Genomic DNA, 23,109 nt, shown 5'->3' with positions numbered 1-23,109 from the left:
TGAAACCATGCCCAATCTTTTATCTTCATTGGCGATTCATTTTGCTACTCACGAGCTTTGACGATCCTTGAAGTCTCGCTAACTGTATACTCTGTAGATTCTGCATCTCTGTAGACACAATTCGGTGAGAGGCAGACTCTTCGGATAATAATCTTGGAAGGCGACGTAGCCGCTGTCTTCGTCAAGCCATGCGAGCAGTGAGTCAGAGCCTTATGTTTGCCACTCAAGGATTAATTTCCCGTCTCGCTTCAGAAGATAATTAATATCTCTGCTGCCTCTCTGCTATTCGTCTTCTAGAAACGATCATCTAGAAGGAGGGGCAGCCGCTTAAAGTAAACAAACCTAGTGTTGTTCGCTGGCCACATCGCCCCGAATCGCTCGCCCATGCTTCCTCGATGCTTTTCTTTTCCCCTTCTCCGCCCTAAACGAGATCAAAAGATCCGTTTAGATCGATGATTGGATACTGGAGGTGGAGCAGTGCAGGGATGCATTGCTTATCCCACCCTTTGTCCCAGGCTGTTGGTCAGTCACAGCAATGTGCTGGATTCGGAAATATGCACATGGCCTGTGGTCGAAGTTCATCCCCAAACACCTGAAGACCGACGTCGGACGGCATCAGTCCATGACAATAATGGGGAGAAGCAATCATGATATTATTGAACGATCTCTCTTGGCTTACAGAATCGGCAAGGAGTCGAATGTTGCCAAGGCTGCCGCAGAAAAGTGATAAACACCAGTAGGGTAAAGACGTTGCCTGCGAGACGGCTATATTATCAGAAGAGATAAACGAAAACCACGCTGCCCGCAACCTTCCGCGGCGCTCAGAGATGGCAGCGAAAATACTGAAGTTAAATTAGGCAAAATGTGAAGTTCCAAATTCTGCGAGGAGCTCCCCCTTCAGCCAGCAGACCGAACACAATCGACTGCATACGCGGCAGGTGAGAAGCTCTTAGCGAAGAGTAGGTGGCATGAGCCAGTAACGGTGCATTGGGCATTTAGCGATCTCTGACCCTTCCGAAAGTACATGTTTGCCGTAACAAAAGGACCCACCACTAAGTTGCATGTTGTTCGGGCGATCAGTCTCGTACTAGCGCATACAGTTTTGATCAGCATATGTATTTTTCTGGACCCGGGCCGGATTGGTCGATGACTGGCACGGAGCGGTACAACATTGAGGCGTGACCGTCCGCCGAATCCCGACGACAGCCAAGCTGCGCTATTCCCTTTCAAGCCCAGGCAACCCCCCTTTCCTCCCTCTTCACACCAAGTTGCTTTTCTTCAAGTCCCGTACCATTCCGTTACACAGCCCAGTTTCCCCTCATTCCTCCGCCGAAATCGGGGCCTCCGAGCCGCACCTTGACCAGCGGGGATATATGCTGATTGGTCCGTTGGTTTCTCCGTTTGTGATCCCATCGCACATTACAGTAATCAGGAGTAGAACCCTGAACTCAGCTATGGGAGCTTTACTCGATATCAAGACAGTGTTGGAAATCATTACTTTCTAGAAAGACTCGTATGAGGGACGCAATCAGCTTCGCACCCTTCAGTTAGGCTCTATTTTATCAGCTGGAGAGCAAAGCAACCAAGTCTCCCGGAACTGATCCACGCCGACGTGGCTGGCCCCGACCAATGGGCGACTTCTAAGGATTCCCCGGACACGTTGTAATTTACCCCGTACGAGAAACGAGCTGCGAGCCTGTGACGGAGCGACCAGGATTTCCGAGCCCGAACGGTTGCTGGCTTGGTTTCGACTTGAACCTAAGCCCGGGCTCTGATAAGCACTTTGGCAAATGTGATGATAATTCGAATACATAAAGCAATCTATCCCATCTCACCCGTCCTGGCTGGTGTGCCTCCAACTGCTACATACAACTGGACACTTCTGTTGTTCGAGCTTCGGATCCGCAATCAACATGAATCTATTGGGACGACGATGATTTCGCAGCCCAATGTCGTCCACTTGATTGGACTCTTTAGCTGTTACTCCATATCCACGCTTTTACGGAGTATTCCACCTGGAGTCCGGAGCTATGGGGATGCAGTGGTACGCTACTGCTATGTACCACTACAATCACCGAAAGCGGCCTCGCTTCGATCAATGCTGGTGAAGAGCATTTCACTTTCTGGCAATAGCAGACGAGTCACCATTATGCACGGGGCGGATGGCAGGTTCATTTTTGCTTCTTGTCTATGCTGCATACATTTTTTATTGAACTGGCACGACAAGCCTCGAGGAAATCTTGTGGCCTGACATCAGACTCGGTCTCTTAAAGAAAGACTCTTTGAATTATCAGGAGCATCCGAGGAGCCGACCACCATAGAGTTGGACTAACCAAAAAATTGTCTTCTTAGACCCTTTTTGTTCGATAGACCGCGAAGTCCCGACATGCCACGGAGTTCCAAGCGCAGCACTCTCATCCGATACAACGACATCACATGACTAGGCGGAGGTACTAGTGTTTTCTTAACCCGGATTCGCCCGATGCATCTTGTTTGGATCTTGCCCCCTTTGGGTTCACCGACTACACCTCGCTGGTGGAGTGGGAGGCTGCAGGTTATCGGAAGGAACCGGAAGCTGAGGACGTCGGCCGATTACCGGATTTCGCCCTGTTTCCAGCAGCAGACTATGCCCGTGTCTGTCAGAACCAACTGCGCACTGTTATACGTATTACAGTTTTCGTTTTATGAGATGCAGTGAATCAGTCCATCTCCGAGCTTTATTGAATGTCGGCTAAACGAAGGGCAAAATGATCCAGACTTGCATCGGGTTGTCTATGGTCTTAACCCCAAACTGGCAGTATGGGCCGGCGCCCATCTCGCATGTCTCTCGTTGGAGACGCCTCGACTGACTTGCACTGACCGTCCGTTGAGTTGTCCTACGCTACTGTCGGCGGTAGACTACGGGTAGGGTCAGCTCACTTGAAGGAGGCTTATCAGATACTATCAGGAGAAAATCGCGGCTCTGAAATATCCATATCAACTGCAACCGCAGCGTCGCAAAATGTGCCTAGTTCTTGCTAGCCGTCTGGCTGGCAGTAGGTGCAGAAGGACTAGCTGAACATGGGATAAGCGCACGTGGCCTTCACTTCATCCTTTGTTTATCCGCATAAGGATGAGGAATGAAGCGATTACAGCCACTTTGTCGAGTTGTTGACTATGGGACTTGTCCTTAATAAACCTCGCATTCTGCGCATGATTCTGGGTCAGCAGACGCGATTCAAGATCAGTCTTGGGTGGAGATTGGACGTCTCAATGATGGGAGATCACACCTCTGACTGACGATGCCTAATCGCCTGGTGAAAAAGCCTGCCTTTCTAGGTAAAGCGATCCGAGTCTCATTATCGGAGTCTTTTTCATACGGAAGTCATATCGACTATATATTGGCCAGAATTCAGGCGCCGAAACACATATCATTCTATAAGTAGGTCTGTATCATCGACTTTGGAAGTAAAGAGCATGCTGTTTATGCTGTTTATGCTGTTTATGCAACCAAGCTAAAATCTAACTCCAAATCATATAAAGTTTCAGAAATGAACTTCAAGGAACCATGTCATCGAGCATAGTATATCTTATTTTTTCGATCAATCAAATAATTTCTATCTCATAGGTCTCAAGTTCGTACAGCCGATTTGACGTTATAGATGATGTAGCAGATCCTGGTTGGCCTTCTCCGCGTTATTGCGGGCGATCGATCCACCTTCAACTTAATTTCTGGCTCTGAATCTTTGCTTCTCTCCCTAACATCACCCCAGTGGAAACAGCTAAACGACTAGGAACGACAGGGATTCTATTCTCATCATTTATGCCAGCTATCTTTTTTTTGGGGGAATCAATTGGTTGACCTTCAACTTTCCTAGATTCAAGTTTCCTAAATTGGCCTTGAATCGATACTGGTGTTGTGATTACTCTCTACCCCTCGATAACATTGCTCAAGCCGCCCAAGGCGGACTCAGTAGATTGAGTCAGGGCATATGATTAGAGACTCACTAGAAGGCAAAAATCACCTCGCATCTTCTAGGTTAGGTTGGCATTATCTCAGATTTGAGAGCCATCAACAATGATCTCCCTCCCACTCTTCGCACCTCGCGATGTACGTTAGCATCACCCAGATTCTTACCGCCTAGTCTAACCAGGAAAAAAAAGTCACACGAACTTTGGTTCGGTCCGCAAGCAGTTCCCTCCTCACAGCAAACCGAGCCCTTATCATCCTCAAGCTCGGTTTCCGCAAGCCACGCCCAAGCCGCCCGCCGAAATGATAGCACACAATACCGTGCCGGCGGAGCTGCGCCACGCCTTGGGGCCTCTGCGCTCGCTACAAGTGACACCTTGGCCGCGCTCGTCTTGGAAGAACGCGCTTTGCGCGCACGCAAGAACAATATTGCGTCGTTCGGATGCTCCTGGATAAAACCGGCCGGTTGTCCGAAGACGATGCTCGGAATGAAGGAGGAGGAGGCTGAAAGAGAGGAGGCTATGGCTGCTGCGGATGCGGAGTTTGCTGCTGCCGCCGCTGCCGCTGCTGCTGCGGCAGGTGGGGAGGGCGAGGAAGGGATGGATGAGGAGGATGAAACGGGAATGGAGAGGGATTTGGATGCGGATATTCCGGACGCGGATGAAGATGAGGAGGATGAAGATGAGGAGGGACTTGTCGAAGATGGGGAGGAAGGGTTAGAGGCGGATGGCGGGGTTGACGAGGAGGAATATATGGAGCGAGATCTGGACGATGATGTTCCTGAGGCGTTTGCGGATTATTATGACGACGATGAGGAGGAAGACTTCGATAACCAGCCTGATTTAGACGACGAGACCCCCAGCGCCGACGAGGGCGTCGATGAAATGAGTGAGCTTGAGCAGGAAGAAGAGCATGAGGAGCGTGACCTGGACGACGACATTCCCGAAGCCGACGCAGGCGAAGACGAGTGGCAGCATACAGACACGGACGCTGAGTTTGACGATGAAGAAGATGTTAGTTTCTTGCAGCAATCATTCCGCACCAGCACAGCCAGCAGCACCAGAGGCCCATCCCTACCACAAGCGCCAATGCGCCCCCGAGAAACGGAAGCGCAGCGTCGCTTCCTTCAGCGGTGGAGTGAGGGCGGCGACGTTTTCGACACAAGCAGTCTAAACACAAGCATGTTGGTCGACGAGTTTGACCAAGAGCACGGCCGTGACCGAGGTCGCGACCACGGACGGGATCTCCGAGCATCGCTGGCAAGTCAGACAAGTCGGCGCAGCTCTGGAAATGGAAGTATTTTTGGGAGGTTCCCAAGACGAAGAGGGCGGAGCGGGTTGCCGAGGGATAGTCTTGAGTTTTAGGCACTGGCTCTCGGCACTGCATTGTGTTTCATGTCGGCGGGCAACCTGTCAGTTCGCTTTGTGGCTATTGGCGCCTCTATCTGTATATCTTATTTGCCATGGTATTATGCGAGGATTTAGGCGTTTGGGGAAATGGGTTTTTCTGCATCCTTGCATTGCCGGAGTTTATGCATTAGTAACTAGTATAGCTTTGACCGGATGGTGCCGATGGAGTTGGTTCTACACTCTAGCAGTTGACTGCTCTGGCGTTCTTATAGTCTACTGCATCAGTCATCTTGACTGAACTCATTGACCAACATGCTTCTGCTTAGCCTACATGCCTCTGGAATGTCAGGGTACTGGGATATATCTGACCGGTGTCAGTTTGTTCATGTCACCCTTGGACGGGGTTAGATCGTCCGTTAATCTATGCCTAGGGAGCTTTTGCCATTAGTCCAGATGTAGTAACGGCTTGATCGTATTCTGCATGTGCTATCAGCATGTATAAACAGCGAGCATAAAACCAAGTGGCAATATGCCCGTCTTGACATTATCAAACGACGTTGGAGGTATTATGTGGCTCTGTGTTTATCCTACCCTGACATAAAATACCCGCCGACTAGAACATAACTATCGTCTATCATACAAGAAAAAAAGTCTCTATCATTGCATAGAACCGAACAGCGAACAAGGCGAAAAAGAGGGGGGAAAAGTGCTATTAAACTCCGTATATCATATATCGCTCTCCGTGAATATTTTGAAAAACCGGGTTATTCGGATGAGGCGCTTATACAATCTGACCAAAGGCAGGAATCAACGTCTGAGCCAGCCAGAAGCTGAAAACAAGCTTGGGTCCAGTCATCAGCAGCTTAGGCGTCAAACCCTTGAAGAAAGCAGTGGGGCCTTCGTTCTTCATCATGTTGGAGACAATACGGAAGCCTGACTCAGGATTCTCGAAGTTGCGGTTCTGAATACGGGTTTTAATCACGTCGAGGGGAGCGGAGACGATGAGGGAGGCGCTGGCACCGCAGACGGAGGCGACGAAGTTCTGGGCCCATGAAGCTTTGTTGTAGTCTTGCAGACTGTAGATGTATTCCTTGGCGAAAGCAGATCCACCGAAAAGCTGTCATCGTTAGCGTGATAACAATTTGCGAGAGGGAACAACGTACAGCGAATGATCCAGGGGCGTTACGAGCCGCAGTCCAGCCAGCGCCACGGTAAAGCCCCATACCTTCATCGGAGATGATCTTGAAGAGGCCGCGACCACGGAAAGCCTCAGGGTTTGTCTGACGCTTGATCTTGAGCACGTCAAGAGGAAGCAGGACGATTTCACCAATGCCGATTAAACTACCGGCCGTGGCGTGCATGATAGCCTTTCCAGTGCCCTTTCCAAAAGCCTTATCAAAGTCGGCACCATGGTGCTTCGCCAGGTAGTCGCGAGCGAACGGCTGACCACCGTACTTGTAAATACGCTGAAGAATCTGTGGTGTTTTGTGAGCCAATGGTATCCAGAACCACCCCTTTGTTCTACCGACCTTGTAACCTGCGGCATAACCGAGACCGGGGAAGAGAGAGGTAAACTTGCGAGCCAGGGGCGCGTTGGCATATTCCTTGAAGACAACTTTGTTGAATTCACTGGCAGACGTGATCTAGCACAAAGCCGCGTCAGTCAATTGAACCCGTCAGTGATTCGAATTCCGCAACTTACCCGGCTCTGGTTGCTCATCAATCGCTTCGCCGTGGTATCGACCTTGAACAATTAATCAGTATCTTGTAATATGGGTCAATATCGAGTCAGCATACAGGGTGGAAAACGAGCAGTTCCGCAATACCAGCAGAACCTGGCGGTTGTCAGTCGCTGTCACCTTACAGAATAAATTAATTAGGACATAAAAAACGTACCTGATCCAAGAAGACGAGCAGTGGCTGACTCCTTCTTCACATCCTTAGATGCGGAACCGTGAGCAGCTGCAGGAGACATTTTGATGTTGCTGTTTATCGGTGTCGTATGACCAGCTTTTTCTTTTCACAAAAAGAAGAATTAATAATGAAAGGGGAAAGAAGCCCAAGAAGAGAATCGTCCGAGAATAAGGACAGTGAAAGCAAAAATTCGTCGTCAACGAAAGGATAAAGAGAGCGCAAACATAAAACTCAGAAGAAGAGAGGGAGGAGCGAGATCGCAGTCCCTAACGGCACTTTTTCTGCGCCGAATCGGAAAGCCTTGGAGGTTTGGCGCGCTAGTCTCTTTCGGTTACTAGGGGGGCCTCGGGAGCCTGCGGGCCTCGAATAATCCGCTCTCAAAGTCCAGACTGGCGAGTCCGAGCCTCGCCTCCGGAGTATACTCCTGGCCTAACATTTATAATACTCGACAAAGAGGGTTTTCTTCTACTTTTCTTTTTTCTTTTTTTTGGGATACGAGTCCATCCTAGTAACGGCCTTTAGACCTTGCTGATCAGCATAAGATTACAGCACGATTCAAGAAAGAGCGCAATTCAGAAAATAATTGCATCAAACGTTATGCCATTTAATCATTGCAATCCTGAAAGTAGATCCCAAGAAGCCATAAAGAAATAAAAAAACTCCCGAGTAACGCCTGCCCAAACGAAGCCACCGCGAATTCTAACTGCCTCGTCCAAGAACCGCGAGCTTATGATTGGTACCGAAGCAGAACCTTGCAAAACGAGACGTCTTGACGGTGTGGACAATTAAGTGAGATAATACAACGGTGGCCAGGCTTAGCAGTCGCCAAATGTGTTCTCTCCGGAGTAACTATCAACAGTTAGCTACCTAAAAAAAGCCATAGGTGGTACTGGGATACATACGTAATATAAAGGAACCCGTCTTCGTCCTTGTGCTCTTCATAAATGCTGCTCATTAGTGCAGCCGTTGGGGGCAGGACCTCGTCGACGAAGATGAAGATGGCTTTCTCTGGAGACAGCTTGATGCGCTTGCGAATGACGTAGACGAACTGGCCGACGGTGAGATCTGCAGGTACCAAATACTTCTTCTTGTCGATGGTTGCAATATCTGATTTCTCGACCTTTTCACAGATCACCTGTGAATGAATACAGGTTAGTACCTTGAACAAGAACAAGCGGTGTACCAGAACTGCCAAGTTCCTTATGGGGATAACACAAAAAAAACAACTTTCAACACAAAACAAAAGAAATAACATACCGGAATCCGGTCGGCATACTTCGCTCTAATACGCTCGGCTTCAGCCTTGCGCTTCTCGAAGGGATGCTCGTCCTTAAACTTGGAACGCATGGCGATAGAGGCGGATATCGATAAAGAGATGGAGTTCAGCTGGTAGCCCGGGGTAAAAAACAGCGATAGCGACGTTTTCAATAAGAGATAGCAGCGGCAGCTATGAGTCTGATGAAATCAGGATGAAAGTAAGAAGGAAGGATGGATGGATGATTGAGGGAGAGATGTAGTAGGCGACCAGCCCCGCGTCATGTTACTAAGAACTGATAAGACGGCGGTCTCACGGGGCGGAGGCGGTGAAGCCCCACACGTGAGTCACGGTCATGTGCCACCATCAGATGAATGTATTCTTCAAGTCACCCGGTACCTCGAATGAGCCTCTGGATGATACTACTTGTATATTCACGCGCGTTATGGTGAACTCATGAACTGCTATACTGGTCGGATTCGGCCGATGTTGAGGTGTGGACCTGCCCGCTCTGAAACTCCGGTGCTAGGTACGACTTGAGCCTCCACTGGACCCGCGGCTGGAGGAGCTGTTCCAGACTGAACAGGCGCCGGCAGTACGAGGCTGCATACCCTGCAATCCTTCTCCATCCATAATGGCCAGGAACACTGTTTTACCTGTCGATCTGACTCATTTCTCCGCCTCATCTGTGGATGATTCGCTTTATTTTGAAAAAGCTGCTCACAGTGGATCAAGTTGCAAACTATGCAAACATACCAACTTTATCACGTGAAAGACCCACAATGGACTCCTCCGGCTCCGAGCCCTGCTTGATGGTCCCATACATCGTTTCGGCAGCTTTCGAGCCTTTTGCTTCGACCTGCGGTGGCCTGATTATTGGTGTGCAAGATGGCTTTACCCAGAATATATAGTGCGCCTTTTCGCAGGTCGCTTTCCCGGTTTTCAGCTACCTGTCGCAAACCAAACAATCACCAAGCACTCTTCCACAGATTCTACTCGGAGAGAACATCGCAACCAGAGAAATTACCGCGATCGTCGCACTCAGGAAAGACACAGAACAGACGAGACAAGAAAGAATTTACAGTTTGGCGTCCCTACCTGCGACTCGCGATTGGCATCCCCTTCGTAACGCTGCTTGTCTGGGACATGGTCTGCGTCAACCAATACCTACAATCTAGGGCTCGCTAACCGTATGATATAGATGACTGGAGAAGTGACCCAATTAGACTGTCCGTCGATCGTGGAGATTGATGAGGCTCTCAAGAAACAAGCATCTGTCAACGAAACTTCGCCAATGCGGCTGCGAATGGAAAAGTTGATAAAGGATCACCAACAGAAGATTGTGGAGGAACTCAGCCGGATAGATGGGAAACAATTCAGAGCAGATACCTGGACTCGGCCTAATGGAGGAGGCGGTATCTCTTGCGTCCTTCAAGATGGCAATGTATTCGAAAAAGCCGGAGTCAATGTATCCATCGTCTACGGAGAACTACCCCGAGCAGCGATTGAGAAGATGCGAGCAGATCACAAGTCCTTCGTCGGTGCTGACGTGGAATCTTTGAGTTTCTTCGCTGCCGGGCTTTCTCTTGTCCTACACCCCCATAATCCTATGGCGCCAACGGTCCATCTAAACTACCGCTATTTCGAGACATCAGATCCAAAGGACCCCATCAACGGCGACAAAAACTGGTGGTTTGGCGGCGGTACAGACCTCACCCCGTCCTACCTCTTCCCTGAGGATGTTCAACACTTCCACAAAACGATCAAAGAGGCTTGCGATCGCCACGACGCAACCTACTATCCTAGATTCAAAGAATGGTGCGACAAGTACTTCTACATCCCGCACCGTCGTGAGTGCCGCGGTGTTGGCGGAATCTTCTTCGACGACCTTGACGCCAACTTCTTGGAAAGCTCCTCTACCTCCTCTCAAAACCCGCAAGAAACCCTCTTCTCCTTCGTCTCAGATGGCCTCGCCTCCTTCCTTCCCTCCTACGTCCCCATTATCGAACGTCGCAAGGACATGCCATTCACCCCAGCTCAGAAGGAATGGCAACAACTCCGCCGCGGCCGCTATGTGGAATTCAACCTCGTCTATGACCGCGGCACGAGCTTCGGACTGAGAACCCCTAGTGCCCGTATCGAGAGTATCCTCATGAGTCTTCCCCGCACAGCATCATGGGCGTACATGGATCCCGTGTCGGGAACCCGGACCGAGCATATGGATGATGAAGAGGAGCTCGGCGAAAATAAGGCCCATGAGAAGGAAATGATGGATGTGCTGAGACATCCCAGACAATGGGTTTAATGTATGAGTAGGACTGGAAAATCTCTGTACCATATCTTCCAATGTATAATACATGCTTTGGCGTAAATACTGTTGGCATATGAAGGAATCTATATTTTCTATATGCAGGAATGCCATGGATTTCAGGAAGATCTTGCTTGCTATTGTGTGTATATAGAATTCATCGCCAATCCATCCATTCCATCCATCCATGGTCTGTATACTTGCTGATTGTCAAAAATTCTTGTTGCAGGTACCAGTTTCTTCTCCGACATACCGCCTAAGTCTTTCAAGGGGTAGTGATCTGACTTTTTTCAGGTACTTCTACGTGCTTCAGAAAGATTGATCATCATTTTATCCCTCTATGTTGTGTGTTTCTATATACGAACAGACCTTGGTATTTATGTAGTCATTCAATATAATATTATTAAGCATAGAGACCATTATGAGATTAAGTGAATGAACTAATGGCCATGAAGCCTGTATACACAAATAGCAGCCAGGATCTTCCTATAATCCCTGTCAATCCTGGATATAGCAGCTAGGGATTCCTTCATAGTCCATAAGTGGTGTTATACCATTTTACCCTTTGAGCCATCATGCTGGACCGTCAATGTAATCCTGAGTTATGGGCTATGGACGTCAGTCTGATCACGTGATGAAACGTATCTCAACGCTGAATTGCTACCATGCTTTGCTATAACATTCGCTCACAGCGTCCTACTACAACACACGATAGACATTGCAACAACCTCATACTCTACATCACCCCAGGAGAATAGGTGTAATTAAAGCAAGCCGGCGTGTCCGAGACTGCGTACTTATTCTTCCACACTTACAAACCACTTATAAAATGCCCGTCTACCTAATCTCCAAGTAAGTCTTTCTCATCCGATACCTTTCCCTGCTCGTGAATCCCACAAACAACTTAACGGAACCGATTCACAATCTAATCACCCCTTGGGACAACAGAGCCGTCGACCCACTGTTTGCCGCTGTAATCGGCTCATCTGCAGCTCTGATTCGCATCAAGCGCGAGGAGAAAGAGAAGCATCCTGAGGCCGTGAGTGAGATAGGATTTGGGACTATTTTGGGAATTGGCGGCGATAGGCTGAAAAAGTGGTGGTCAGGGGAGTTTGATGGTTCAACAGTCGCGAGTGCTGGCGTGAAGAAATGATTTACCTAGTTTTCCTTCACAGTAAATGTTCGATGAATTGAATTGCACGTATAGCTGCCACGCAGCGGGAAAATGTATTTGTAGAATACAAAGATTTACAGCAGAAGGGACAAAAAATATTGAAATATTAGTCTTGATTCATTGAAACCGGAACTTTTCGCTCCCATTTGCGTAGCGGTCATCATGTAACGCAACTAAAATCTATGCTGTCATGCGCAAAGAAAACCCCATAATCTCGTAAAGTAGGAACAAAAACGTAAGATTAACACAAAGAAACCTGAGAAAGAGAAGATATTAAGACGCCTGGGAAGAAAACAGAACCAAGTGCGTTGAAGCATTTAGTCGAGCTCCTCGTTTTCCTCAACAACACCGTCGTTGCGGAAGCCAGCGCCGCCACCAGGAGCGGCACCAGCACCAGGGGCAGCGCCACCAGGAGCACCGCCAGCAGCAGCGTAAGCAGCGGAGATGATGGGGTTGGCAACACCCTCAAGCTCCTTCTGCTGGGACTCGTACTCGTCCTTCTCGGCGGTCTGGTTGTTGTCGAGCCAGCTAATGACCTCGTCAATCTTGTCGCTGACCTTCTTCTTGTCATCCTCGCTGATCTGGAGCTGACCCTCACTGATGGTGTTCTTGAGAGAGTAAGCGTAGGACTCGAGACCGTTCTTGGCTTGGATACGGGCAGCCTCAGCCTCATCCTCGGCCTTGTACTTCTCGGCATCGGCAAGCATTCGCTCAATGTCCTCCTTGGAGAGGCGGCCCTTGTCGTTGGTGATGGTGATCTTGTTGGTCTTACCGGTGCCCTTTTCGACAGCGGAGACGTTCATGATACCGTTGGCGTCAAGGTCGAAGGTGACCTCGATCTGAGGAACACCGCGGGGAGCAGGGGGGATACCAGTGAGCTCGAACTTGCCGAGCAAGTTGTTGTCCTTGGTGCGGGCACGCTCACCCTCGTAGACCTGGATCAGGACACCAGGCTGGTTGTCGGAGTAAGTGGAGAAGGTCTCAGACTTCTTGGTGGGGATGGTGGTGTTGCGCTTGACAAGGGGAGTCATGACACCACCAGCGGTCTCAATACCGACGGACAGAGGGGCAACGTCGAGAAGCAGAATCTCGTTGGTGGACTTGGAAGAAGTGTCACCGGACAAGATGGCAGCCTGAACGGCAGCACCGTAGGCGACAGCCTCATCAGGGTTAATGGACTTGTTGGCCTCCTTGTTGAAGTAGTCGGAGACGAGGCGCTGGATCTTGGGGATACGGGTGGAACCACCGACGAGCACGATCTCATGGACGGAAGACTTGTCGATCTTGGCGTCGCGGAGGACACGTTCGACGGGCTCCATGGTACCACGGAAGAGATCCTGGCAGAGTTCCTCGAAACGGGCACGGGTGATGGAGGTGTAGAAGTCAATGCCCTCAAAGAGAGAGTCGATCTCAATGGAAGTCTGGGCAGCAGAGGAGAGAGTGCGCTTGGCACGCTCGCAAGCGGTGCGGAGACGACGGAGAGCACGGGCGTTTGTGGAGAGATCCTTCTTGTGCTTTCTCTTGAATTCAGTGACGAAGTGATTCACCAGACGGTTGTCAAAGTCCTCTCCTCCCAGGTGGGTATCTCCTGCGGTGGCCTTCACCTCGAAGATTCCCTCTTCAATGGTGAGGAGAGAGACATCGAAGGTACCACCACCAAGATCGAAGATGAGCACGTTGCGCTCACCCTCAACCTTCTTATCGAGACCATAAGCAATGGCGGCAGCAGTAGGCTCGTTGATGATACGGAGAACGTTCAGACCGGCGATGAGACCAGCATCCTTCGTGGCCTGACGCTGGGAGTCGTTAAAGTAAGCAGGGACGGTGATGACTGCGTTGTTCACGACGCCGCCGAGGAAGGCCTCAGCAGTTTCGCGCATCTTAGTCAGAACCATGGAGGAAATCTCCTCAGGAGTGAACTGCTTGGTCTCGCCCTTGAACTCCACTTCGATGATGGGCTTGCCACTCTTGTCAACGACCTTGAAGGGCCAGTGCTTCATATCAGCCTGGACCTCAGCATCGCCGAAACGACGACCGATCAGACGCTTAGCATCAAAGACGGTGTTGTGGGGGTTCATGGCGACTTGGTTTTTGGCGGCATCACCGATGAGACGCTCGGTGTCGGTGAAGGCAACGAAAGAGGGTGTAGTGCGGTTACCCTGGTCGTTGGCAATGATATCAATGCGGTCATCACGGAAGACACCCACACAGGAGTAGGTGGTTCCAAGATCAATACCAACAGCGGGGGCCATGGTGTGTATGTGTGTATGTGTGCGATGAGAGGTTCGTGAAGAGGGGTCAAAGAAACTCGTTAAAGTGAGGTATAGGAGAAGCGGGAGAAAGAAGAGACAAACAAGAGGATGATAGAAGTGTCTCTAGGAGAATATTTTGTATGTGAATAGAGAGAATATGATTTTTGAAACTGTGGGAGAAAATTGTGCGAGAAGCAAGACTGATATACTTGTGGGCGGTGTGTTGCTACTCCAGCGAAGTTTCTAGCAAGCGACATCTTCGATAGGCATCCATCAGATTCGACGCCCTTCTACGGTTCAAGCGCCTTATTTCTCCCGAATTCTGGACCCCTCTAAGTGGGATCTTCATCTCATTATGCGCTGGAGCTGCTGTGCACTCGCAATACTACGGATCCTGCTCGAATGAGGCTGGTATCTTCGTGAAAGCTCCAGATTTTACATGCACTGATGATCGAAGCTCATCATCGATGACGCTTTGACGGGGCTGCAAAAGAACCTCAGCCTGGATGGACCCATTCTGATTGTGGCGGGGCTTGGATGACGTAAGGAGGCATTTGCAGCTCTTTTGTCCGATGCTTTCGCCTCAGGTCGAAAGATCTAACTGATCTCTCTGAGGCTCTGACTCAGCACTCGAACTGCTTCCTTGTCCCAGTAACCTACTGGGTCCTTGCTTGTTAGCCCAAGAATTTGCTACAAACTGACGCTTAATGGTTGCTGGGGCGTTATTCGCATAACCACTTTTTATCTGAACGTGGTCGCTCTTCTGCTACGAACGCCTTTCGGACTGGCAGTAACCTCATCAACAAAGCATCGGCTAATCATCGTTGGACAAATATATGTATAGAAACACATTTACAAAAGGATTCCGTTGTCATTGTGTAGTCGGCGCATCGGGCTTCAACACTTCGGCCCAAGCCTACTAGGCTCACTCTTGTCCTATCTTTCGGTTCGCCTATTTAGCTAAAGTACCCCTGTAGTATGTAACATCTCTGATTGATTCTATCTTTATGCGAGCGAGATGTTTCGTATTTCGCAGGATGCTTTTGTTATGGGCACAGGGCTAGGGTCGTCACGGGAGCTGCGCTTGATTGGTCTCTGTCAGCCAATCAACAGCAACAATCTCTCGAGGATCAATTCTCCCTTGCAATAACAACAACATTGGGCTAGACTACTACCTAGGACCTACGATCTCTTCTCTAGCTTCATTCTATTACAACTTGCCTTTCACATCCTCGGCTTTTACTGCTCTTTTATTTACTACTTCTTCTCGTTCCCCTTTCTCTCACAACCGTCCAACTCTACTCGATTCCTAATATCGATCGCATCGAAACAATGAGTGACAACAACCAAGCCACTTTCCAAGGCAACGACCCAGCTGCTCATGCTCCTGATGCCGCTGCTTACGACAAGGGAAAGGGAAAGGCAGTTGAGGAAATGGACGTGAGCATGGATGAAGAGGAGGAGGAGAGCGAGGAGAGTGATGCCGAGATTGTATGTGCCCGGGATTCGCTCTTTTTAAGCACGGCTACTAATGTGTTTTTTTCTACTTTAGATGGTTGAAGGTAAACTATACGAAAGCAAGTTCTAGGGCTCGCGCGACTAATCAGGACATTCCCAGATGAGGACGACGATGGTGACAGCAATCTCGAACCTGTCTCGACCGAGAACATCATTAGCGGCGGACGACGCACACGCGGCAAGACCATTGACTACCAGGAAGCTGCCAGTAAGATCGACGCAGACGAGATGGATGATGAAGAGGACGATGATGAGGACTTCAAGCCAAGCGACAAGTAGTGATTTATCGAATATCTGACGACACCAACGAATGATCTGGGACCGGGCAATACTCGATTACAAAAGGCGCAGGGTTATTAGGGGCTTTGTCTTTTACTTCATATTTCGGCACTCATGCTGCATTTATCCGCAGAATTCAATGACAATGAATAATTGCATATTATGAACACTCAAGGTAGTTTGGCTCTGCTAGACCTATACGGAGTAACTTGAAAAGTAGATCGCTGTTCGTCTCACGTGCTGACCCATCGGGCACCGCGCAAAGACCCATGTGGCAGCCACGGTGTTCTCGAAAGATAGTTGACATTCCGCAATCAGACCGGAGCTTCCAATAATTATTCAAGGCTCGATACGCTTTCTGTTCTTAAATCCTGAGCTTCATCTAACCATCATGTGTATTCACTAAGCCCGAATGGCTATCACCTGACCGCGTAAACACCGCTCTTGCCTTTCTAACCTCCTTTCTCCGCATCGCATACCTCCGCAATGGCTTCAAGGTACAGCTATTTAACTCTTCCTATCACGCTGTATTTGCCTGACCAGCCACTAGATTCTCCCGGTCCGACCTCCACCGACGCGACCCCCGAGCATCCTCTTCCCTTTTCGATTCGTATGATGGCATTTCTAGACCTGCAAGCCAGTCCCCGGGTAATGTCGGTGGGTACGGCTATGGGAGTTATTCAGGCGCCGACAGGTTGATGAATGGGAATGGTTACACAAGATATAAAAGCGCGACGCCGAACTCGAAGTACGTCTCTCGCCACGAACTGTAAAGATAGATGCATTTATTCAGCGTATCAACGAAACACTACTAATTACTGGTATAGGGGCCACTACTCGGACGCTGTCCTCTCGCACCTTGAATCCCAGAATGAAGAAGAAGTCGAGGGTATCACGGCCAAAGTTAGGATGCTTAAAGATGTGGGTTTAGCAGCAGCCACCGCCCGGACGTAGTGGTTTTGTTCTGATTAGGGCTTGTACTAACAAGTGTTTGATCAGCTCACCCTCGCAATTGGAGACGAAATACGTGATACAACACATATTTCAGATCTGAATGACTCTTTCGAGAACACGCGAACTCGTATTCGGGGAAATATGAACCGCATGATGCGCATGGCAGAGCGCACGGGTGTTGGGTGGAAAGTCTGGGCTGGGTTCTTTGCTTTCGTCTTCTTCCTTTTCTTCTATGTGTGGATCACTTAGAGGCCTTGCCTTATCCAAGTGCGGCTGAACCAGTTAAGCCGGGGGAACTCGACTCATCTTGTTCGTGCACATATGCTCCTGCGGTGTTGAATTTTCCATAAAACCGCCGTTACGTCATATTTTGCCTTTCAATAATCTCTTTACGAGGCTACGCATATTCGGAGTTACTCGCTTTTTCGGACCGCTTATGGCTGATTTGTGCAATGATAATACTCTGCGCTCCAATTTGAACTATATGTGCTGTATCAATAATGCTAGACGAGAAGGGAAGCTGCTTTCCGCAGCACGTGGACTGTTAACATGCTGACTCAATATCCTGATCATAGGATATAAAAGTAAGCCTTGCCTCCTCAAGGTCGTTTCTCATGGACGTAATACTGACTGTCATTGTCGTTTGGAGTAGACCCGACTACCGCTCTCTCGAAAGATTACCTATATTGTGCTCATCATCACGTCGCTATCTACACGCTGCTGCTGTCCGACTCATTGCTGCCAATACTTCACTTTTATGCCTCATTTCATTTCAGTGGGCAGGTATCCAATTGCTCCACCGAGCGTGAACCCCGATGCACCCATGTCGTCAGGTCGATCGGCCTCCAACTTTAAACCGCATGTTCCCATCACTCCATTCGGTGTTATACCAAGCGAGAGGTGGCGATGGGACTGCGTCTCCTCGACAATGGTCGTCAAGAGCTAAGATGCTATTCATCTCATAGTTGTCCTCCGCCCTAAGCATGAATGATAATTGAAGGAGATCCTGACAGTGATAGTAACTCACTTTTGGAAAACTTTACTACGCCCTCTCATGGTCACTATACCTTTGTAGCATCGACTAAAGGCACGAGTTTACATGATAAGGGGATATCAACGATCTCAGCTCAAATCTACTCTGGGTCATCTCTCACTACCCTGGTTCGTGGCTGTCTCATGACGAGCCCTGACCGTTGCATGGCCTCCTTTTACGGCGGCTCATACCCACATACCCTTCATTCATGAACCCTGGTGGGATACCAAGAATTTTGGCCGATTTGATTCTTGGTATCGTTGCCATAAGTGCACAATACTGCTTCGAGAGCGACGTGTCGGAGTAGCTGCTTTTTTTCCGCATCCACGAACTGTATCTTAAATTATGTCCCGGGTCGTGGTCGAATCTTGAATCCCAGTGAGAAAGACATTAACATCAAACAACGCAATCTAGTTACCGTGCGCAACGTCCGACATGAGTTGCGTACGTTTTCGTAAAAATGAGAACATCTCAAGTACTCTATGGCCACTATTCGCCCCAATTCCATTTAGGAAGACCCAGTTTTTGATGTATAATGCCCCTAGACTCTGCGTCTGCTTTGTGCTGAAACGTATTGTTCGGGTATGACTGCCAATTAGATTAAAATTGAGTATAAACGTGGCGTTCATTCTAGGGACATAGATATTCTACCTAAGTGCACCTGCAGCTCAAATACAGCTAAGTCAATGGGAAGCGTTCTGCACTCCGTGGTCGTATATAATGTCAAGTTCCAGGGGAACAATAGCCCGCAGGTACAGCCAATCAGAGTGTCATTTGTTAAGATCGAGCTTGAAAACAATATCCTCTATACTCTATCAACACTATGGTATATCCGTTTATGGGCGACCTATGTACCGGTAATGAAAAGAATCGCGCTATTAAAAGTGACAGTGCCAGAATACGCAGAACATGGGGGTATGTATGTTACACAGCAGGCAAAGGTAAATGTATGAAGGCAAAGAAGAGAGGGGCTGCATACAGCTATCATCGACCAGCAACGGCACTTCTTTGTCTAGCAAGCCAACCCTTCTGAGCGTCCACTAGTCCGGCGGAGCCATGGCGATACCGCGAGGTAGGGACATTATTCGTGCTATGTAGCTTGCTTTGTAGCTCGTACCAGGCTGAACTCATGAGGGCGAGTTCCCGGGTTAGGGCGTCGAGCTGTTTCTCGAGGGCGCGCTGGAAGACGTATTTGTTAGCAAAGCACTGTGAGAGATATAATCCCAGCAGGCAGCAAGAAAAAGCCAACTAGAGCGAGATTGCTGACTCATGCCAAAGAAGAACAATTACTTACCTCGCGCTCGTTGCTGACGGTGTCTTCCTCACGTTCAGCAGCGTCGGCTTCTTCAACAGCCGTCTCGAGCTCACTGATTCGTTCTCGCAGTACTTTGATTTGTTCGTTTTGTTGGTGGATGTACTATGACCACGACGTTAGCGATGTTCATTCCTTTCTTGTCTATTCTGATTTTCAGAGCTGATGAGGCCAAATTTGAGGTCACGGATGATTTGTCCATGGAGGCTTCCATGAGAAGAAACGCGCTGGCCGTTATCCCTCCAGCTTCGCTCATCTTCACTGTCAGCTTTGGGTAATGAGGCGTACTCAAATCCGGAGGGGATGCAGAAGAAGACGTGGTCTCCTCCCCGTAGCCTCTGGTCATCGATGTAGTCCTCGACATCCTGCTCAGGCGAAAATTCTTGCAAACCGGTGCATGCGTTTGAAAAGAAGAAGAAATCTCAAGTAGTCACTAACCTGTGCACGCTGAGCTAGTCTTTCATGGTCCTTCTCGATTAAGTCTGAAATTTGTTTTGTAAGCTCTTCAAGAGACTGCTGGATGGCCTCTGACCCTGCACCAGTCTGTTGAGAGATGAACTGCGCGAGCTGTTCCTTTGCCTCCTCGAGCGGTTTGAGCATCTCCTGGAGAAGTTTAGCCTTGCCTTCTTCCTTCATCGCCAGCTGCTGCTCGTCGATTTCCTCGTTCAGTTCTCCCCCGGGGCCTTCCTCAACCCTGCTGGTGAAATCTGTATGCTCTTCCTCGCCAATAGACAGTGTGGATTCCTCAAACCCAGCAGCTTCCAAATCCTTTTGTAGGTTTCCTTGAATACCCGGTGTCAACACCCCTGTTGTAGGAGTCCGGCTACGAGGAGTACCCGAGTATTCGTCGTCTATTCCTTCCAGCTCACCAATCATCCCCTTCAAATCATGAATCTCTTTTTCAGCACCCTCCAATCTCCTCCGGAGCTCTTCGTTATCCAGGTCGACGTTGCCCTTTGTGATGGACATCTCGCGGGCCTCTCGTTCGGATCGAGCAAGGGCATTATTGCTCTCCCTTAATTGGTCATTGAGTCTCTGTACTTGCACATCGTACTCCAACACTTGCTTCTTGAGCTCCTTTTTCTCAGCCTCAAGGTTTTGGTTCTTAGTCTGCAACATCTCGATTTCCTTCGATTTCTGCTCGGCCGCAAATTTAGCATTGCGATTCGCATTGGCATAGTTATTCTTCTCAATGTCAAGCTTATCGCGCACAGCTTGATAATCCTTTGCCTCGCGGAGTAGTTCATCAATTCGGCTCGATAGCTTGCCGTTCTGTTCCGAAGCTATGAACAGCTGCTCCTCAAGTGCTGCAATCTCCTCGGTCTTCTGGTCGAGGTCTCGTTTGCTAAACCCAAACTCGCCCTTGCCGGATTTCAAAACCTCGATGCGCTCTTTCATGAACTCCAGTTCCGACTTGTAGTTTTCCTCGGCATATTCTAACTCAAGCACGCGCTGTTCCGTCTTTATGTATTTCTCACGGAGTACGGTATTTTCCTGCTTGAGTTCCTCAATCGTCTTCACCAGCTGCGATTCCCGTGATTCACGCGCCAAGTCGTCCAGCTCGTACTGGCCTTCCTCCACATTTTCAAGAAAATCCTGGAGACTCTCCTGAATCGGACTGTCAAGTTTCTGAATGGCATCGCCGTACGTCTCGTAACTCGCAGTGTTTCCCTTGGCGGTGATTGTGGCAGCGAAGAAGACAAGCTTCAGCAGCTTCTCCGCGTCCCTAGCTGAGTTGTTTTCGGCGAACTCAATCAGATTTGGTTCTGGATCCAGCCCTCGGGGCCAGCCCTCCGATTTTCGTAAATCCAGAATGTTATATTGTAGTCGTCCGTGTATCGTGACCAGGTTCTCCAGGTTGGACTTCTTAGGGTCCGTCACGTCGGGGAAGCGTTCTGGGTCAATGTCGTGTAGAATATCCCAGATTATCCTTCCATCTGATAATTCGGCTATTTGTTTTGGTTCACCCACGAGATCGAAGCTGTTAACCCATGCCAGCAACGCTTCGGAATGGCTGACGGTACGCTCCGACTCCATATTGAGCGGGCGCAGGGGCGGCGAGGGGAAGGAAAGGCCAGTCGACAAAGAATGTTCGGGTGTCGAGCGGGGATATGACCAAGTAACCGCTGAGTTGATTGCGTCCTGGGAGCAGGAAGATAGGGATTAGGATCGTTGAGTTTTTGGATGAACTGACGCGTGAAGTAGTGACTTCCGCGGCTTACTCCGTAGTTTTAGGCTCGGCAGTTTACCGTAGTCCGCAAAGTCAACGTCTGCAGGTCAGATATAATTCTCCCTCAATCAATCCATAATACATTGAAAGGACCAGGATATTCTCAGTGGAATTTACGATGTTATATCTTGCATTACTCATTAAGAATTGCAAAAGAGACAATCAATCGAGACCCGTTAAGCATAATTCCATTCGCTCAAAACGCCATAACAATAATAAAAACCGTTATTGTCACCAATACATACCAAAGCCAATGCACAATAAAATGCATCAGCATACTGTCCAACGCCTGTCATTATTCATAGCAATATACCCAGAACCACCGGGCTGATCACGGTCTCAAAGAACCATGATAAGAAGTTTTAAGGACCGAGACGTCGTCATTTTATCCTTTACGAGATCGAAACTGTCTGGTCCTGTTCGATGGTGGGCTTATAAGCAGTCGACTGCGTCGAGATCTGCTGGATAGCTTCTTCCGGAGCGGTTGCGGCAAATCCCCTGCGACAGTAGCATCGTGGTCAGCATTTGTATAGGAAGTAACGGTCAAGGAATTGCACGCATACTTGATCACCACTATAAGAGCGTATTAGCTGAGGATCCACGAGGGGATAGGGCGGCACTTACAAGAGTACTCATGAGTGATAACCCCACCCTGCATCTGGTTAGAACTGTGTCTACAGTGGAGGCATATCCAGAAACCTACATTCTTCCGGACAGAGTCTTTTGCGCTCTCTATCACAGAGTCCGGTGTATCCTTGGGGTAAGTCACAAGGATTGAGTTGGCGAGCGCAAGAGGAAGCAAGCATGCGGCGACAGCAGCGGAGATCAACTTCATTTTAACAAGCTAGTTATAGCACAACGACACGGAATTTGTAAGTTCTAGTGTATGTTTCGAAGGGATAAAAGTCCACGCATATACCGATCGTAGGATGAAAGAAGACCACAACGTCGTTGCCCCCATCCATGAAATGACGGCATGACAGCCGCTGACTCAGCACCAGTCATGCCCACCCGCCTACCTATCTCTTTCCGAGCCTTTATCCGCGGTCTAATTCAGCCACTTTCTTGTCGCTCATCCTCGTTCCTCTATACCCTGACTCGACCTCACTTCCTTTGCCTCGTCTTCTTCGTCTTTGATTATACTCCCCTTCTTGAATTGATTTGCTCCTTTCTGGACCAAGCGCGTGTGACCTTTCCCTGTCCGTCGAGCGGCATATCGTCCTTGCGTTCTTCGCACTATCAGGTTTTATTTGCTAGTTGTGGCCATTGGGGGGGGGGAATAATCACTCTTGCGGTAACCTCACATTTCAGGGGCGGGTATCGTGATCTTCGTTCGGTTATACTTGTGCAGGATTGGCGTCTACGTCCATGGTCTAGTTGTTTTCTCAGATTGGACCAAGATAGCTAGCAACCATTTACAAGTTCGGAACTTTCTCCAACTCTGTTTCCAGGAAGACAAAGGACGTGAGAATAGAACCATATTTCCACTTAATCAAGGGGAAACCAAAAGGATCTGCATTTGCAAAAGAAAAATAAAAAAAGACCAGGGGAAAAAAAAAAAAAAAAAAAAAAAAAAAAAAAA

The 23,109-nt window shown here is 49.0% G+C and overlaps 11 protein-coding genes across 11 annotated transcripts; 6 read left to right on the top strand and 5 right to left on the bottom strand.

Moving 5' to 3' along the window:
* Window positions 1-4,057: 4,057 nt before the first annotated feature.
* Window positions 4,058-5,313, top strand: BDW70DRAFT_159692 (uncharacterized protein; the record flags this gene model as incomplete). The annotated part of the gene is made up of 2 exons (XM_073740731.1): window positions 4,058-4,090; window positions 4,144-5,313. The coding sequence occupies 2 exons, from the start codon at window positions 4,058-4,060 to the stop codon at window positions 5,311-5,313; spliced, it is 1,203 nt and encodes a 400-aa protein (XP_073596239.1).
* A 481-nt stretch (window positions 5,314-5,794) lies between these two features.
* BDW70DRAFT_135669 (putative mitochondrial GTP/GDP transporter Ggc1) lies at window positions 5,795-7,469 on the bottom strand. Its single transcript, XM_073736731.1, has 6 exons — window positions 7,195-7,469; window positions 7,096-7,133; window positions 7,001-7,042; window positions 6,828-6,941; window positions 6,462-6,773; window positions 5,795-6,415 (listed from the first exon to the last, which is right to left on the bottom strand). Exons 1-6 carry the CDS (start codon window positions 7,271-7,273, stop codon window positions 6,080-6,082), a joined length of 921 nt encoding a protein of 306 aa, XP_073596238.1. The 5' UTR covers window positions 7,274-7,469; the 3' UTR covers window positions 5,795-6,079.
* A 416-nt stretch (window positions 7,470-7,885) lies between these two features.
* Window positions 7,886-8,745, bottom strand: BDW70DRAFT_47295 (autophagy-related protein 8). Its single transcript, XM_073744089.1, has 3 exons — window positions 8,470-8,745; window positions 8,115-8,347; window positions 7,886-8,061 (listed from the first exon to the last, which is right to left on the bottom strand). Exons 1-3 carry the CDS (start codon window positions 8,557-8,559, stop codon window positions 8,028-8,030), a joined length of 357 nt encoding a protein of 118 aa, XP_073596237.1. The 5' UTR covers window positions 8,560-8,745; the 3' UTR covers window positions 7,886-8,027.
* Window positions 8,720-10,957, top strand: hem13 (coproporphyrinogen oxidase). Its single transcript, XM_073736730.1, has 2 exons — window positions 8,720-9,616; window positions 9,669-10,957. Exons 1-2 carry the CDS (start codon window positions 9,356-9,358, stop codon window positions 10,770-10,772), a joined length of 1,365 nt encoding a protein of 454 aa, XP_073596236.1. The 5' UTR covers window positions 8,720-9,355; the 3' UTR covers window positions 10,773-10,957.
* A 517-nt stretch (window positions 10,958-11,474) lies between these two features.
* Window positions 11,475-11,998, top strand: BDW70DRAFT_135665 (uncharacterized protein). The gene is made up of 2 exons (XM_073736729.1): window positions 11,475-11,627; window positions 11,724-11,998. The coding sequence occupies exons 1-2, from the start codon at window positions 11,605-11,607 to the stop codon at window positions 11,926-11,928; spliced, it is 228 nt and encodes a 75-aa protein (XP_073596235.1). The 5' UTR covers window positions 11,475-11,604; the 3' UTR covers window positions 11,929-11,998.
* Window positions 11,999-12,266: 268 nt separating this feature from the next.
* On the bottom strand, window positions 12,267-14,201 carry hsp70 (molecular chaperone Hsp70; the record flags this gene model as incomplete). Its single annotated transcript, XM_073740730.1, has 1 exon — window positions 12,267-14,201. One exon carries the CDS (start codon window positions 14,199-14,201, stop codon window positions 12,267-12,269), a length of 1,935 nt encoding a protein of 644 aa, XP_073596234.1.
* A 1,090-nt stretch (window positions 14,202-15,291) lies between these two features.
* On the top strand, window positions 15,292-16,157 carry BDW70DRAFT_135662 (histone H2A.Z-specific chaperone CHZ1). The gene is made up of 3 exons (XM_073736728.1): window positions 15,292-15,692; window positions 15,754-15,763; window positions 15,820-16,157. Exons 1-3 carry the CDS (start codon window positions 15,534-15,536, stop codon window positions 15,996-15,998), a joined length of 348 nt encoding a protein of 115 aa, XP_073596233.1. The 5' UTR covers window positions 15,292-15,533; the 3' UTR covers window positions 15,999-16,157.
* Window positions 16,158-16,257: 100 nt separating this feature from the next.
* BDW70DRAFT_47234 (SNARE domain- containing protein) lies at window positions 16,258-17,450 on the top strand. Its single transcript, XM_073744088.1, has 4 exons — window positions 16,258-16,495; window positions 16,549-16,746; window positions 16,826-16,919; window positions 16,998-17,450. The coding sequence occupies exons 1-4, from the start codon at window positions 16,485-16,487 to the stop codon at window positions 17,199-17,201; spliced, it is 507 nt and encodes a 168-aa protein (XP_073596232.1). The 5' UTR covers window positions 16,258-16,484; the 3' UTR covers window positions 17,202-17,450.
* Window positions 17,451-19,169: 1,719 nt separating this feature from the next.
* BDW70DRAFT_135656 (putative microtubule binding protein HOOK3) lies at window positions 19,170-20,326 on the bottom strand. The gene is made up of 3 exons (XM_073736727.1): window positions 19,480-20,326; window positions 19,264-19,415; window positions 19,170-19,193 (listed from the first exon to the last, which is right to left on the bottom strand). The coding sequence occupies exon 1, from the start codon at window positions 20,264-20,266 to the stop codon at window positions 19,667-19,669; it is 600 nt and encodes a 199-aa protein (XP_073596231.1). The 5' UTR covers window positions 20,267-20,326; the 3' UTR covers window positions 19,170-19,193; window positions 19,264-19,415; window positions 19,480-19,666.
* A 1,291-nt stretch (window positions 20,327-21,617) lies between these two features.
* Window positions 21,618-22,451, bottom strand: BDW70DRAFT_135655 (uncharacterized protein). Its single transcript, XM_073736726.1, has 4 exons — window positions 22,231-22,451; window positions 22,152-22,179; window positions 22,091-22,100; window positions 21,618-22,025 (listed from the first exon to the last, which is right to left on the bottom strand). The coding sequence occupies exons 1-4, from the start codon at window positions 22,360-22,362 to the stop codon at window positions 21,920-21,922; spliced, it is 276 nt and encodes a 91-aa protein (XP_073596230.1). The 5' UTR covers window positions 22,363-22,451; the 3' UTR covers window positions 21,618-21,919.
* Window positions 21,621-22,451, top strand: BDW70DRAFT_135654 (uncharacterized protein). The gene is made up of 2 exons (XM_073736725.1): window positions 21,621-22,179; window positions 22,231-22,451. The coding sequence occupies exon 1, from the start codon at window positions 21,646-21,648 to the stop codon at window positions 21,856-21,858; it is 213 nt and encodes a 70-aa protein (XP_073596229.1). The 5' UTR covers window positions 21,621-21,645; the 3' UTR covers window positions 21,859-22,179; window positions 22,231-22,451.
* Window positions 22,452-23,109: the final 658 nt, after the last annotated feature.

This window comes from Aspergillus foveolatus (assembly GCF_047715535.1).
Source record: "Aspergillus foveolatus strain CBS 279.81 unplaced genomic scaffold BDW70scaffold_22, whole genome shotgun sequence".
Classification (NCBI taxonomy): domain Eukaryota; kingdom Fungi; phylum Ascomycota; class Eurotiomycetes; order Eurotiales; family Aspergillaceae; genus Aspergillus; species Aspergillus foveolatus.
Note: the sequence above shows the minus strand (reverse complement) of the source record. Positions and strands in the feature narration are given on the sequence as shown.

Bases quoted from the DNA above. Each gene is read 5' to 3' on its own strand.
- BDW70DRAFT_135656 (XM_073736727.1), bottom strand. From the start codon at position 20,266: ATGTCCATCACAAAGGGCAACGTCGACCTGGATAACGAAGAGCTCCGG.
- BDW70DRAFT_47295 (XM_073744089.1), bottom strand. From the start codon at position 8,559: ATGCGTTCCAAGTTTAAGGACGAGCATCCCTTCGAGAAGCGCAAGGCT. The intron at 8,348-8,469 runs GTATGTTATTTC...ATTCATTCACAG, and splicing joins AGTATGCCGACCGGATTCCG to GTGATCTGTGAAAAGGTCGA. The intron at 8,062-8,114 runs GTATGTATCCCA...AACTGTTGATAG, and splicing joins GACGGGTTCCTTTATATTAC to TTACTCCGGAGAGAACACAT.
- hem13 (XM_073736730.1), top strand. From the start codon at position 9,356: ATGGCTTTACCCAGAATATATAGTGCGCCTTTTCGCAGGTCGCTTTCC. The intron at 9,617-9,668 runs GTCTGCGTCAAC...CGTATGATATAG, and splicing joins CGCTGCTTGTCTGGGACATG to ATGACTGGAGAAGTGACCCA.
- BDW70DRAFT_135665 (XM_073736729.1), top strand. From the start codon at position 11,605: ATGCCCGTCTACCTAATCTCCAA. The intron at 11,628-11,723 runs GTAAGTCTTTCT...TTGGGACAACAG, and splicing joins CCCGTCTACCTAATCTCCAA to AGCCGTCGACCCACTGTTTG.
- BDW70DRAFT_135662 (XM_073736728.1), top strand. From the start codon at position 15,534: ATGAGTGACAACAACCAAGCCACTTTCCAAGGCAACGACCCAGCTGCT.
- BDW70DRAFT_135669 (XM_073736731.1), bottom strand. From the start codon at position 7,273: ATGTCTCCTGCAGCTGCTCACGGTTCCGCATCTAAGGATGTGAAGAAG. The intron at 7,043-7,095 runs GTATGCTGACTC...TAATTGTTCAAG, and splicing joins AACTGCTCGTTTTCCACCCT to GTCGATACCACGGCGAAGCG. The intron at 6,774-6,827 runs GTCGGTAGAACA...AAAACACCACAG, and splicing joins GTTATGCCGCAGGTTACAAG to ATTCTTCAGCGTATTTACAA.
- BDW70DRAFT_47234 (XM_073744088.1), top strand. The intron at 16,747-16,825 runs GTACGTCTCTCG...TTACTGGTATAG, and splicing joins AGCGCGACGCCGAACTCGAA to GGGCCACTACTCGGACGCTG. The intron at 16,920-16,997 runs GTGGGTTTAGCA...GTGTTTGATCAG, and splicing joins AAGTTAGGATGCTTAAAGAT to CTCACCCTCGCAATTGGAGA.
- BDW70DRAFT_135654 (XM_073736725.1), top strand. From the start codon at position 21,646: ATGTTATATCTTGCATTACTCATTAAGAATTGCAAAAGAGACAATCAA.
- BDW70DRAFT_135655 (XM_073736726.1), bottom strand. From the start codon at position 22,362: ATGAAGTTGATCTCCGCTGCTGTCGCCGCATGCTTGCTTCCTCTTGCG. The intron at 22,180-22,230 runs GTAGGTTTCTGG...AACCAGATGCAG, and splicing joins AAGACTCTGTCCGGAAGAAT to GGTGGGGTTATCACTCATGA.